Source organism: Oncorhynchus mykiss, chromosome 19 (assembly GCF_013265735.2).
Source record: "Oncorhynchus mykiss isolate Arlee chromosome 19, USDA_OmykA_1.1, whole genome shotgun sequence".
In the NCBI taxonomy this organism is placed as follows: domain Eukaryota; kingdom Metazoa; phylum Chordata; class Actinopteri; order Salmoniformes; family Salmonidae; genus Oncorhynchus; species Oncorhynchus mykiss.
The window spans coordinates 57,805,610-57,817,395 of record NC_048583.1 but is presented as its reverse complement, the minus strand read 5'-3'; the positions used below and the strand labels follow the sequence as shown (position 1 = coordinate 57,817,395).

Here is an 11,786-nt window from a genome sequence, read left to right as displayed (position 1 = left end):
AGTCAGAAATAGAAACAGCGTGCGGAAGGAACAAGACAGCTGGTGGGGGTAGCTAGGTAGTGAACTGTGGGAGCGCCTCAATTCAATAATCAAATCATACACATTAAGCTACTTAGCGATCTGTCATATTCCCGAGCTCACCTGGGTACTGTCATTAACAGCCCTTCGCAAACTCGCTTTTATTCAAGAGGAGACGAGAACTAGCTACTTTACGTTACTGTATCTAGCAATTCAGCTATCCTTTAACGTTACAGATGCAGCTATCAAACTACAGGTCGAAACTGATAGTTAACTAAATTATTCGTATTTGAAGCAATACAAGATTGTAACTAGCTTTTGCACCAAGCCAGACCTTTGAATTAGCCCCGTGTGCTACGGAGAAATACAGACTTATTGAGAGCTAGCGTTTGACTAATTCAACGACTCCTTGAGGGAATGGACTTTACATTGGACTTTGCAGCAGGATGCATAGGAGGTAAGTTAATTAACGTTAGTTAGAAAGCATACCCGTGGATAGATTGCTTCAATGCTTGCTATGTGGCAGCACGGAGTCATGTTTGCAAAATGTATCAGGTTGGAAACGCTTTGAATAAATGATTCATGAGTTTGGCTAGCAAAGCTAGTTAGCCAATGCAGAAGTGTGCCTAGTGATGGCGCAAGTTTGCCCACAAATTTACATTTCATGAATGGAAAATTACAGAGTACTGTTCATTGTCTAGTACAATTTCTTGCCCCTATTGTTGTGAAAATTCCTATATTAATTGTGCTTTGCTGGCTAAACCTGTTTTTGTTTTCTTAGAATCACAAAATATATCTTTGTGCAACTTTATACTCGCAGCTAGACAATTCCATTCATTCCAAACCATGTGCTGTGAGTGTTAAATGGGCAGTCCCTCTCAAGCACCAATTACATTAGCGACATACAAATTCAACTTCACAGTCAAAAATGGTGACTATAACGAGCGAACTTGGTACATTCTTCAGATTTATCAGGGTTCACAGAATACCCCTAAACTAAACCAGGTGTAGTTTTAACCCTTGGGCGTTGTGAAATTGGACCTCAGTAGCATTTTACCGGTTAATTTGATTTTTACTACATTGTTAAAATTCTTATCCACAGAAAGTCAATTCCTAACTTCCTATCAATATGGATCATTGCTTTAGTTAACCCCATCTCAATTCTAAATGAATGCCAGCTCAGCCAGAAAGTGTATCAATAAGTCTATGATTGGGCCTTATTGCGATACTGTCTCGGCTACTAATAATGTCTTGAAAGTGGGGGTCAGACAAATGTTCTCTAGGGTCATCTTTCTGCAATGGGTCATTCCTACGAAACAATTATCAAGTGTAATTTTTCATGTCCTTTTGAGTCACTGAGATTGGGATCTGTACTGATCAATTTAATGCATTTTGATTCGATTTTATTCTACTACAATTTCCACAATTCTCATTACTGCAACAGTCCAACAAAGTAATAAACCATTTTTTTTTTAAACATTGCTCCCCTAATGAAAAGGCCTGAGTTAAACAACACTGGGGAAAAAAATATTTATACTGAACTCATTTAAGGAAATCATTCAATTGAAATAAATTCCCTAATCTATGGATTTGACATGACTGGGCAGTGATGGGTGGGCCTATGCCCTCCAATAGGCAGCCAGGCCAACTCACTAGGGAGCCCGGCCCAGCCAATCAGAATGAGCTTTATTACAGACAGAAATACTCCTCAGAACCCCAATTTGAGCTTTTTAGCCGTTTTGTTGAGAAGACCAAGTGGGGTGAAGGCAGAGTTTGAGAATAAGAACCTCCTTCTGAAGGCAAATAAATGAACTTGTGCTCATCTAAAGATGACTACTCCTAAATGATGCATCATGGGTGAATACATTTTTATTTAAAAACTGGCATGTTTACAGTAACTTAGTGTTACCAAAATGAGATGTCCAGAAACTGTTTGTACATAAATATTATAGTAACACTTCAACTAGTATACCATTTAAAAATATATATATATTTCTGGACAAACTACAGCAACATATTTTGTTTTATTCAAATAAGTTTGTTTTTTCTGAAGTAAAATGACCTGTGAATTGCGTCTGGATGAATTTCAGTAATGTACATTTGGGGGAAAATGTAAAATAATTCAGGCAAAAGTATTAAAAAAAATTGACTTTAAAAATCTAAAATTGTATTGGTTGCATATGAAATTGTGCAGGTGCAGTGAAATGCTTGTTTGTACACAACACACACAGAAGGAAAATTGATTTTTGCAGATGGGTTTTGTAACTCATGTTTTAAAACTGGTTTCATGAGAATCACATGAATGCACCACTGCTTCACTCACTCAAACACCAAGCCAGAACACATACAAGTGCCCCTAACCTGAAACGGCCCTAGTTATGGTTTTATCCTGTGATGTACAGGTGGTGTCACACAGTATTGCGTTTTCTTCTCGCTAACAATGTCAAGGACACGTGTTCAGTACAGTGAACAGCTGATGGGCAGTCCAGAGAAGACTGTTTGTTCTTGTGTAATGCACTTGATATTCAAACATGCACCCACCACCACTGAACGTGTAATAACTTGCATCAGGTCTAGGCTCAAAGACTGAGTATTAAACAGTGTCTCTATGCTGTTTACTGTACCTATACTTGTACTTAGTTACCACTCTTCAAGTTGTCAGGGTTTGTAATTGTTTCACATGGCTTTAGACCACATTACATATCGACTTCCTCCAACAAGCAAAGTGCTGATTCATTGTTCATCTTTGTCACTTCCAGGTGCTGCCGGTGTCTTGGTCGGGCATCCTTTTGACACTGTAAAGGTGGGTTTGTTTTATCTGGTTGGCAAGTGCCTGGCACGTGTCATATATTTTTAGAAATCTCACTGAAATGTAATTCCTATTTAGCTACTGTGGGGGTTCATCAATGCTCCTCAAAAGGGCACATTTGAGTATAGATTAGATGACCCAAAGTGTTTGATAAAGTATGAAATATTCATGCTCTCTCCCAATCAAAACGTTTCAGAACTGCATTTCTCAGCTATTACTTACATATAACAAACTGCACTTTTTTCCCCCAGACCACAAACGTGGGTATTTTGCCTGGTTTTCTGACCTAGAGTCATATCTACACACTGCTGTTTAAAAAGTAGAGCACATGACATTCTTAACCCAGTGTCTTACTGCAACACAATCTGTTCTTGGAACGGAACAGACATCTCCTCCTAGTTAGCTCATGAACCAGAGATGGAGCTGTTGTCTCTGTATGGCATGTTGGCAGTGCATGTTGAAGCTTGCTGAGCACAACACAAGTACACAACAAAAAATGTACTTATCTAGAAGCATGACAGGTTTCTGTCTGTTATAGTTGACATTTCAAAATATGCCCTTTTTTTTGTGTGTGAGTGTATAGCCTTAAGCTCAGCTGACCCCTACACTCATCATATGCATTACCCAAATATAGTTTTGATTAACACCTAAGCCACATATGTTGGAGCTGTGACAGCATAGGTCATTGGAAAGCTCTGAATAAACATTACACTTCATTGGGTCATGGACTCTACAAGGTGTCAAGTTCTACAGGGATTCTGACCCATGTTGAGTCCACTGCTTCCCACAGTTGTCAAGTTGTCAGGATGTCCGTTGGGTGGTGGACCATTAATACACACAGGAAACGTGGGATTACGGTATGTTACCCCGGTTCTCTGAAGGAGATGAGGGAGACCTCTCACTATGGGACACGCCTTCTTTACGGGTCATTGGTTGAAGCCTTATTCAATCACACCAATCAGAGCTTTGTGGGTGTATGCCCTGTGTGTATAACACCCTGCACTGCTCTGGTTTCCTCATTCTAAGAACTACCTCTTACACAAGTCAGGGAACATAATGTTCACAGTGCCCCTTATGTGGCAATTCCTCTAGTGGAATGTTCTCGGAGACTGCAATCCCCAACAACTGTACACCTTGGCGATAGCCTCCAATGGGAGAGGTGTTTGGACAAAGCAGGGTTGGCAAAGCAAACAGTTGGTCATAGTTTCAGAATGGCCTAGTCCTGTCCATGTAGATGCGCTGGGCGCGCACCGGACACTGTGTTAAGGTGCCGCTGCTCTGGAGAAGAGCACGGCGGAGGGTGGAAGGGGAAGAGGTCAGTGGCTTGAATGATCTTTAGAAATTAACGCAACGTTAGGACGTATCATAACCTTGAAGTAGTTTGGGGGGGGGGGGGCAGCAAACTGAGTGCATGAAGGATGGACCGAGCATTCGTGAAGGTCGCTAGCGCGCTTGGCCAAGGTGAGAAACGGGGCTGACGTATGTCACCGTTGACCTATTGTCTGACCTGACAAGGACATGTTGGCCCTGTAGGAATGGACAAAAGTGCCTGAGGGATAATAACAGTTTAGCGCTAGAACGTGGATATGGGCTGTACTCAGTCTGACCATACGCCGTTCACTTCGTGAACTGCCCCCCCTCCTCCCAGCCCTATAGTGATGCATCTATTTGTCACTACTTTGCATGTGAAGACTGTCCCAGTAGGGCAGCCCCGCGTCAGCAGGGATTGAAGTGCCGATAGACACTTTGCTGAGAGAAGCACGTACCTGTGGATAGACTAGTTCAAGCAGAGTGAGGTCACCCACAGCTGGATAGCTGAGTTAAGGAGACCAAGCAGAACCACTACAATCATGTAGCCCAGAAAGCTTCAGACACATCTAGTATGTGGCTGATGTTGCCGTGCAAAACAGGCAATGGTGAAAATGTCACTCCATGGTGAGGGCTGGGGGGGCTGGCTCCTGTGCTACACGTATGCTGTGTGTAAACAAACGTGTGACTTGAGGCAGGACTCCAGAGGAGACTATGGTTGTTGAGGTCAGGCGTTCTGCCAGCTTAGAGGCCCTGTGCCTTGCGCTAGGTGTGCTGATTCTTCCCAACAGATGGCGCCAAGGGGGTATCCACTGCTAATTGCTTGGAGTGATGCCCTGAGGCACCGCGTTGCTGGTGAGCGGATTGTCTGTCCCAGGGTCGGAGCTGCAGGAGAAGGCTGAGACTTCTTGGGGATCCTCCAGTTCTGTGAGGGAGGACTCCTAGTGACGACCTGGGTGAATGTGGGCTTCAGGGCTTGCTTCTGGGGATTCGGGGCTTGCTTCTGTGGTAACAGGGAGCCCAGCGCCTCACTCTCCTTTTCTTAGAATTTAACCTGGCCTGGTGGGATTGATCTGTCCATTCAGGTAGGGCAGCGCATCTGATTGCCTTCGAAGAAAGGTCAGTTATTGACTCCTGCCCTACCTCTTCAGTCTGGCTGGGTAGCACAAACTGAGCAGAGGAGAAATTCTTCTGTGGTGTAATCCATCTGCTGGTCAAAGGGTGCTGCCTAATGTGGCAAGAGACATGCCGTCGTTCTCACATCCGGATTCGTCGGCATTAATGTCCACCCCCTGGTAAAAGTGGGGATTCTCCGAATCAGCCTGAAGCGCAGACTGAGGGGATGCCTAAAGTAGCTTCTCCCTCTGGGACTTCGTTGTCAACTGAGTTGTCCTCGCGCAGGTATGAGGCCTGGGCAATACTTTCCATGTACTTCATGTCTAAGGACACGAGTCCAGCTGAGCGCAATGCACACAACTAGCGGGGTCGATGGGAGCCTCCATAGCGTCCCGGACGTGTAATGACTGCAGTTGCCAGGGTGAGCGTTGCTAGGCTTTTGCTGCTTTTTCTCCCCTTTCCCTGACGACTTGGCCGGTAAGCCTGTTGGACATTGCGTTTCGACAGGACGGACAAAAGCAAATGGAATTACCGGGGGGCTAGCTAGCCACTCCACGCGCTGCTCCTACAATGGGAATTTGGGAGAGACACTGGGTAAGCAGAAACGGACAGCTTTATTTAGCAGGGTGGTGAGAAATAAATGCCGTCTTTAAACTTTCAGTGCAGTGAATTAGCTGGCTTTCTTTACCTGAGTTTAGAAAGCCAGCTAGCCGAGCCGTCGCGTGGGATACAAAGTGCCGACTCGGTCTGTAAACCAAGTAACTTGAGGTAGAACGAACAGCTGGGTTATCTTTCACAGGGGAATGAAAAAAGGTGATTCAATGGTGGGGTAACACACTGAAGAAACACAAACGCTCATGCTAGCCAAACAAACCACGAGATTGCTAGCTAAAACATCAGTGGTGCGGTTAGCCCACTAGCTAGCCAAGATACACGAAAGTTCAGCAAGCTAACTCCGAAAGTGGGAACCGACAGAGCTAGAGACCCCGGGTAGAAGTAGCTAAAGTTTGTGGGAACCTGCGATTAGCAGGATGCTAAAGCAGTGCAGCTAGCTAGCTAACGATGCCAATTGTTTGTATGCCAGGCAACAGGTGTACAGTATTTAGCCGATGACAAAAAGTTATGCTAACTGAGGTAACTTCACTCTGTAAAGTGAAGCTGAAGTTAGCAGCATTCCTGAAAAATTGAAAACAAGCCACTCAATGCTATGTGTTGGGGTAGTAACCCAAACCGAAAGGAACTGTTAAATTGAGAGCTAGTTTACTGAATAAAGCTGCTTATCGGGCTAATAACCAGATGGACTCGAGGCTAAGAATGAGGAAACTAGTGCAGTGTGTTATAAGACACTCGGGGCGTACACACACTGCTCTGATTGGCCTGTTAGGCGGGCTTGAATAAGGCTTCAAATAATGACCCGCAAAAGGGGCCGTGTCCCATAGTGAGATGTCGACTGAAAGAACTGTTCAGCGTGAAAAACCCAGCAGTGTTGCAGTTCTTGACACAAACTGGTGTGCCTGGCACCTACTACCATACCCTGTTCAAAGGCACTTAAATATTTTGTCTTGCGCATTCACCCTCTGAATGTCACACATACACAATCCATGTCTCAATTATCTCAAGGCTTACAAATGATTATTTAACCTGTCTCCTCCCCTTTTAACAAGGGATCATAGCTTTCACCTGGATTCACCTGGTCAGGTTGTTTTGTACACTCAGTGTATCTGCAGGTGTTTTTCTGTTTGTTTTTCCGTTTCACATTTTAGGGGTTTGCATTTTTGAATGCTATGGATCCCCCTGTATACAAGATTCTACTTCCAACCTGCCGGTAAACATATATTTTTAAGGCAGTGTGCAAGGTATTTTAAGTACATTTCTAGTAAAGTTATACCAATCATGGCAATACAGTTTGCATGAGAGGCTATTTTTGAGCCTAATAATCAGGTTTAATTGTTTTAATGATGCAATTTATGAGGTTTATACTGAAATGTTTATCTTCTCATACGGTTAGTCTTCTAAGAGCTGTAATTTGCAGACACTGAATCTTAATGTTTTGCTATGTACTCGTAATAATCTCTAAGTGTACAAGTTACAACACATGTATCAGGATATTTGTACTTGATATTTTGACAATTTGAGTCAAACGTTTTTTATTTAAAAAAAATATATATATATTCTGAGTACAGACATGTGGAGGGACACTTTGTTTTTATCCCTGAACAGGGATGGCTGTCTTTAACAGCATAAGTGTCACTGTGTTTTAGATGAGGGATATACAACCTCTGCACGGGTGTGACCTAGCTAGTAAGTACGGTCTAGGTCTTCTTTTTCTCCCTTTTGTTTTTGTGTTCCAGACTTTTAAATAAGTAGCACAAAATACTTTACAAAAATCATTTTACTCTTGTCACCCAAATCTACTCTTATATTGTAGTACATTAGTCTTTTGTTGTTGTATATTCTCTTTTCCTATGCGTTTCATGTGTGATTGTCTTTTATTGTTATTAAATGTGGCGATATTGCCTTCTGAGCTTTTTCGCTAACATTGAAGATTCCATTTTCAGGTACGACTCCAAGTTCAGAGTGTGGACAGACCTCTGTACCGCGGCACATATCATTGCTTCCAGTCTATCGTAAGGCAAGAGTCGGTGAGTACGACCGCTACTGTTACGGAATCAAGTCAGAAACGGTTGACATTGGGATTGCGTTTTTAGAATTGTTGGCTTTATAAAAGCATGTTTCACTCCATCAACAACGAGCTGAGAAGGTGCACCATCTCTAGCATTGTCTGACAAGTGATATTCCGCTCAAAATAGTCTAGGTATCTTGTGCACGTGTTATACATGGAAAAAATGAAGATTGAATGAAAATAGACCTATAAGCATGATGGTCAAATGTGTTGACGTTGACTGATATTTCCATCAATTAATTAAAAGCGGTATTTTCGCAATGGGATTGTATTTTCTTTTTTATCCCGGCCAATTTGGCCGGCTAGTGTGTTTTTAAATCGTCTGTTCATATAATTTATTTTGGTCAAAAGCCGGCAATTACCGGCTAACGGAAACCCTGTTGTGTGGGTAGTCACCAGTGGTGAAATCCTTTTATTCAAATTGATTGATGTGTTTTGGGAGGTAGTTGGCACTGCAGCCCATGAGGCATTGCCATGTGCTCTGTGCAGTGCCAACTGCTGTTGTACCATTGGTTAGAACAGGGCTCTACTCAGAAGAGTTTCTCATTAGTCTTGTGCTTCAATCATAGAGAATGATAGTGGCCAAAAGGCTGATTTTAGCATGGGCAGCTCCATTGAGGGCTTCCACCATTTTAAAGTTGTCAACTGGGTGGGAATTCCTATGGGTTGTAAACCTCCATGGTGCTGCTAATGCTGTCACAGACGCTATAATGGCACATACTGTATGTAAAGATGAGTCCGCTATCTATCTCTATGGCTTCAATACAGAGGTCAGTCTAGCAGAGAGCCTATTGGCCAGTCTGGGGGGGAGGAGGTTGGGAAAGACATATCAGTAGCTAAGGTCAATCGGGGTGTTACGCCTGCTGCGTGGCTAAATTAAGAGGACCACCTTGTCACTTGAGCCGGTTAAGTATTAGGTTAAGGCTGTCAGTATTATAGTGGAATAGCAGCTTTGTATTTTAGCCTTATAGTATTGCCTTATGAAGAGTATGTCCTGAAGCAACATTTGTTGTGGTGAAAGTGTGATTTGGCTGTGGCAAACTACTACTGTGTGTTTGTGCCAAGTTCTTCAGCTTCATTCAATTTAAGTTACCATGTTACGTCTCTCGCTCTTTCTGTCTCTCGCTCTTTCTGTCTCTCGCTCTTTCTGTCTCTCGCTCTTTCTGTCTCTCGCTCTTTCTGTCTCTCGCTCTTTCTGTCTCTCGCTCTTTCTGTCTCTCGCTCTTTCTGTCTCTCGCTCTTTCTGTCTCTCGCTCTTTCTGTCTCTCGCTCTTTCTGTCTCTCGCTCTTTCTGTCTCTCGCTCTTTCTGTCTCTCGCTCTTTCTGTCTCTCGCTCTTTCTGTCTCTCGCTCTTTCTGTCTCTCGCTCTTTCTGTCTCTCGCTCTTTCTGTCTCTCGCTCTTTCTGTCTCTCGCTCTTTCTGTCTCTCGCTCTTTCTGTCTCTCGCTCTTTCTGTCTCTCGCTCTTTCTGTCTCTCGCTCTTTCTGTCTCTCGCTCTTTCTGTCTCCACAGATGACGGGTCTGTACAAAGGCATTGGCTCCCCCATGATGGGTCTGACCTTCATCAACGCCATCGTGTTCGGTGTCCAGGGCAACGCCATGCGCAGGCTGGGCCACGACACGCCGCTCAACCAGTTCCTGGCCGGGGCGTCGGCGGGCGCGTTGCAGAGCGTCATTTGCTGCCCCATGGAGCTGGCCAAGACGCGCATGCAGCTGCAGGGGTTGGGTGAGAGGAAGTCCAAGCAGAAGCTGTACAAGAACTCTCTGGACTGCCTGGTGCGCATCTACCGGAAGGAGGGCTTCCGCGGTATCAACCGGGGTATGGTGACCACGCTAGTCCGCGAGACACCGGGTTTCGGGATCTACTTCCTGACCTACGATGTACTGACACGCTCTCTGGGCTGCGAACCCGATGACCCCTACATGATCCTCAAGTTGCTGTTTGCCGGAGGCATGTCGGGCATCACCTCGTGGCTCTCCACCTACCCTGTGGACGTCATAAAGTCCCGGCTCCAGGCGGACGGCGTGGGCGGCCACAACAAGTACAATGGCATCGCTGACTGTGTGCGTCAGAGCCTGAAGCGCGAGGGCTGGCGGGTGTTCACGCACGGCCTCACCTCCACGCTGCTCCGGGCGTTCCCCGTCAACGCCACAACCTTCGCCACCGTGACTCTGTTTCTCATGTACATGCGAGACGATGAGGGCGCCGTCAATGACTGCGAGCCCCAGCCTGCCCACTCCTCTCTCACTGTGAGCCCACAGCAGGCCCAGCCCTCAAGCTTGTGAATGGGAGAAGGTGGTGTTTCTGCTCTGGCGACCCTTATTGGGTTGGAAATGGTCCCACAATGCACCAGCTAATAAGCTGATGTGACTTGACCGCTCAACGTCAGCTTCACGAAGACTATTTTTACAAGATGTATGTATGTTTAGATGGTAAACCGCGCTTGTAAATACTTGTCCAATTTTGACCCCTGGTTTTGTACAGAGTACACTTTTTTAAATGTTTTATATAATTTAGTCTTTTTGAGAACTAATTGGGGAAAGAAACTAGCAGTGAAAAAGCACAAATGTCTGACCTAGTCATCCCTTATGCATATACAGTGGGGCAAAAAAGTATTGTCAGCCACCAATTGTGCAAGTTCTCCCACTTAAAAAGATGAGAGGCCTGTAATTTTCATCATAGGTACACTTCAACTATGACAGACAAAATGAGAAAGAAAATTCAGAAAATTACATTGTAGGATTTTTTTATGAATTTATTTGCAAATTATGGTGGAAAATAAGTATTTGGTCAATAACAAATGTTTATCTCAATACTTTTGTTATATACCCTTTGTTGGCAATGACAGAGGTGAAGACTTACAGAAAACATTTGACAAGGTTTTCACACACTGTTGCTGGTATTTTGGCCCATTCCTCCATGCAGATCTCCTCTAGAGCAGTGATGTTTTGGGACTGTTGCTGGGCAACACGGACTTTCAACTCCCTCCAAAGATTTTCTATGGGGTTGAGATCTGGAGACTGGCTAGGCCACTCCAGGACCTTGAAATGCTTCTTACGAAGCCACTCCTTCATTGCCCGGGCGGTGTGTTTGGGATCATTGTCATGCTGAAAGACCCAGCCATGTTTCATCTTCAATGCCCTTGCTGATGGAAGGAGGTTTTCACTCAATCTCACGATACATGGCCCCATTCATTCTTTCCTTTACACGGATCAGTCGTCTTAGTCCCTTTGCAGAAAAAGCCCCAAAGCATGAGGTTTCCACCCCCATGCTTCACAGTAGGTATGGTGTTCTTTTGATGCAACTCAGCATTCTTTGTCCTCCAAACACAACGAGTTGAGTTTTTACCAAAAAGTAATATTTTGGTTTCATCTGACCATATGACATTCTCTCAATCTTCTTCTGGATCATCCAAATGCTCTCTAGCAAACTTCAGACGGGCCTGGACATGTACTGGCTTAAGCAGGGGGACACGTCTGGCACTGCAGGATTTTGAGTCCCTGGCGGCATAGTGTGTTACTGATGGTAGGCTTTGTCACTTTGGTCCCAGCTCTCCGCAGGTCATTCACTAGGTCCCCCCGTGTGGTTCTGGGATTTTTGCTCACCGTTCTTGTGATCATTTTGACCCCTACCCTGGGTGAGATCTTGCGTGGAGACCCAGATCGAGGGAGATTATCAGTGGTCTTGTATGTCTTCCATTTCCTAATAATTCCTCCCACAGTTGATTTATTCAAACCAAGCTGCTTACCTATTGCAGATTCAGTCTTCCCAGCCTGGTGCAGGTCTACAATTTTGTTTCTGGTGTCCTTTGACAGCTCTTTGGTCTTGGCCATAGTGGAGTTTGGAGTGTGA

At 44.5% G+C, this 11,786-nt stretch overlaps 1 protein-coding gene across 8 annotated transcripts; it reads left to right on the top strand.

The window, feature by feature from the left end:
• On the top strand, positions 1-10,620 carry LOC110498176 (mitochondrial basic amino acids transporter). 8 transcript variants are annotated; one of them, XM_021574788.2, is made up of 6 exons: positions 1-475; positions 2,778-2,821; positions 7,015-7,076; positions 7,513-7,552; positions 7,810-7,893; positions 9,446-10,620. In XM_021574788.2, exon 6 carries the CDS (start codon positions 9,446-9,448, stop codon positions 10,217-10,219), a length of 774 nt encoding a protein of 257 aa, XP_021430463.1. In that variant the 5' UTR covers positions 1-475; positions 2,778-2,821; positions 7,015-7,076; positions 7,513-7,552; positions 7,810-7,893; the 3' UTR covers positions 10,220-10,620. The 8 variants fall into 8 exon arrangements, with proteins under 8 accessions (XP_021430463.1, XP_021430464.1, XP_021430461.1 ...); XM_036955159.1 differs by having other exon boundaries at positions 378-475; positions 7,472-7,552; XM_021574790.2 differs by having other exon boundaries at positions 378-475; positions 7,015-7,107.
• Positions 10,621-11,786: the final 1,166 nt, after the last annotated feature.

Coding starts and splice junctions, on each gene's coding strand:
- LOC110498176 (XM_021574786.2), top strand. CDS start 436: ATGGACTTTACATTGGACTTTGCAGCAGGATGCATAGGAG. Junction 2,822..7,809: donor ATCCTTTTGACACTGTAAAG/GTGGGTTTGTTT, acceptor TTCCATTTTCAG/GTACGACTCCAAGTTCAGAG. Junction 7,894..9,445: donor CTATCGTAAGGCAAGAGTCG/GTGAGTACGACC, acceptor CTGTCTCCACAG/ATGACGGGTCTGTACAAAGG.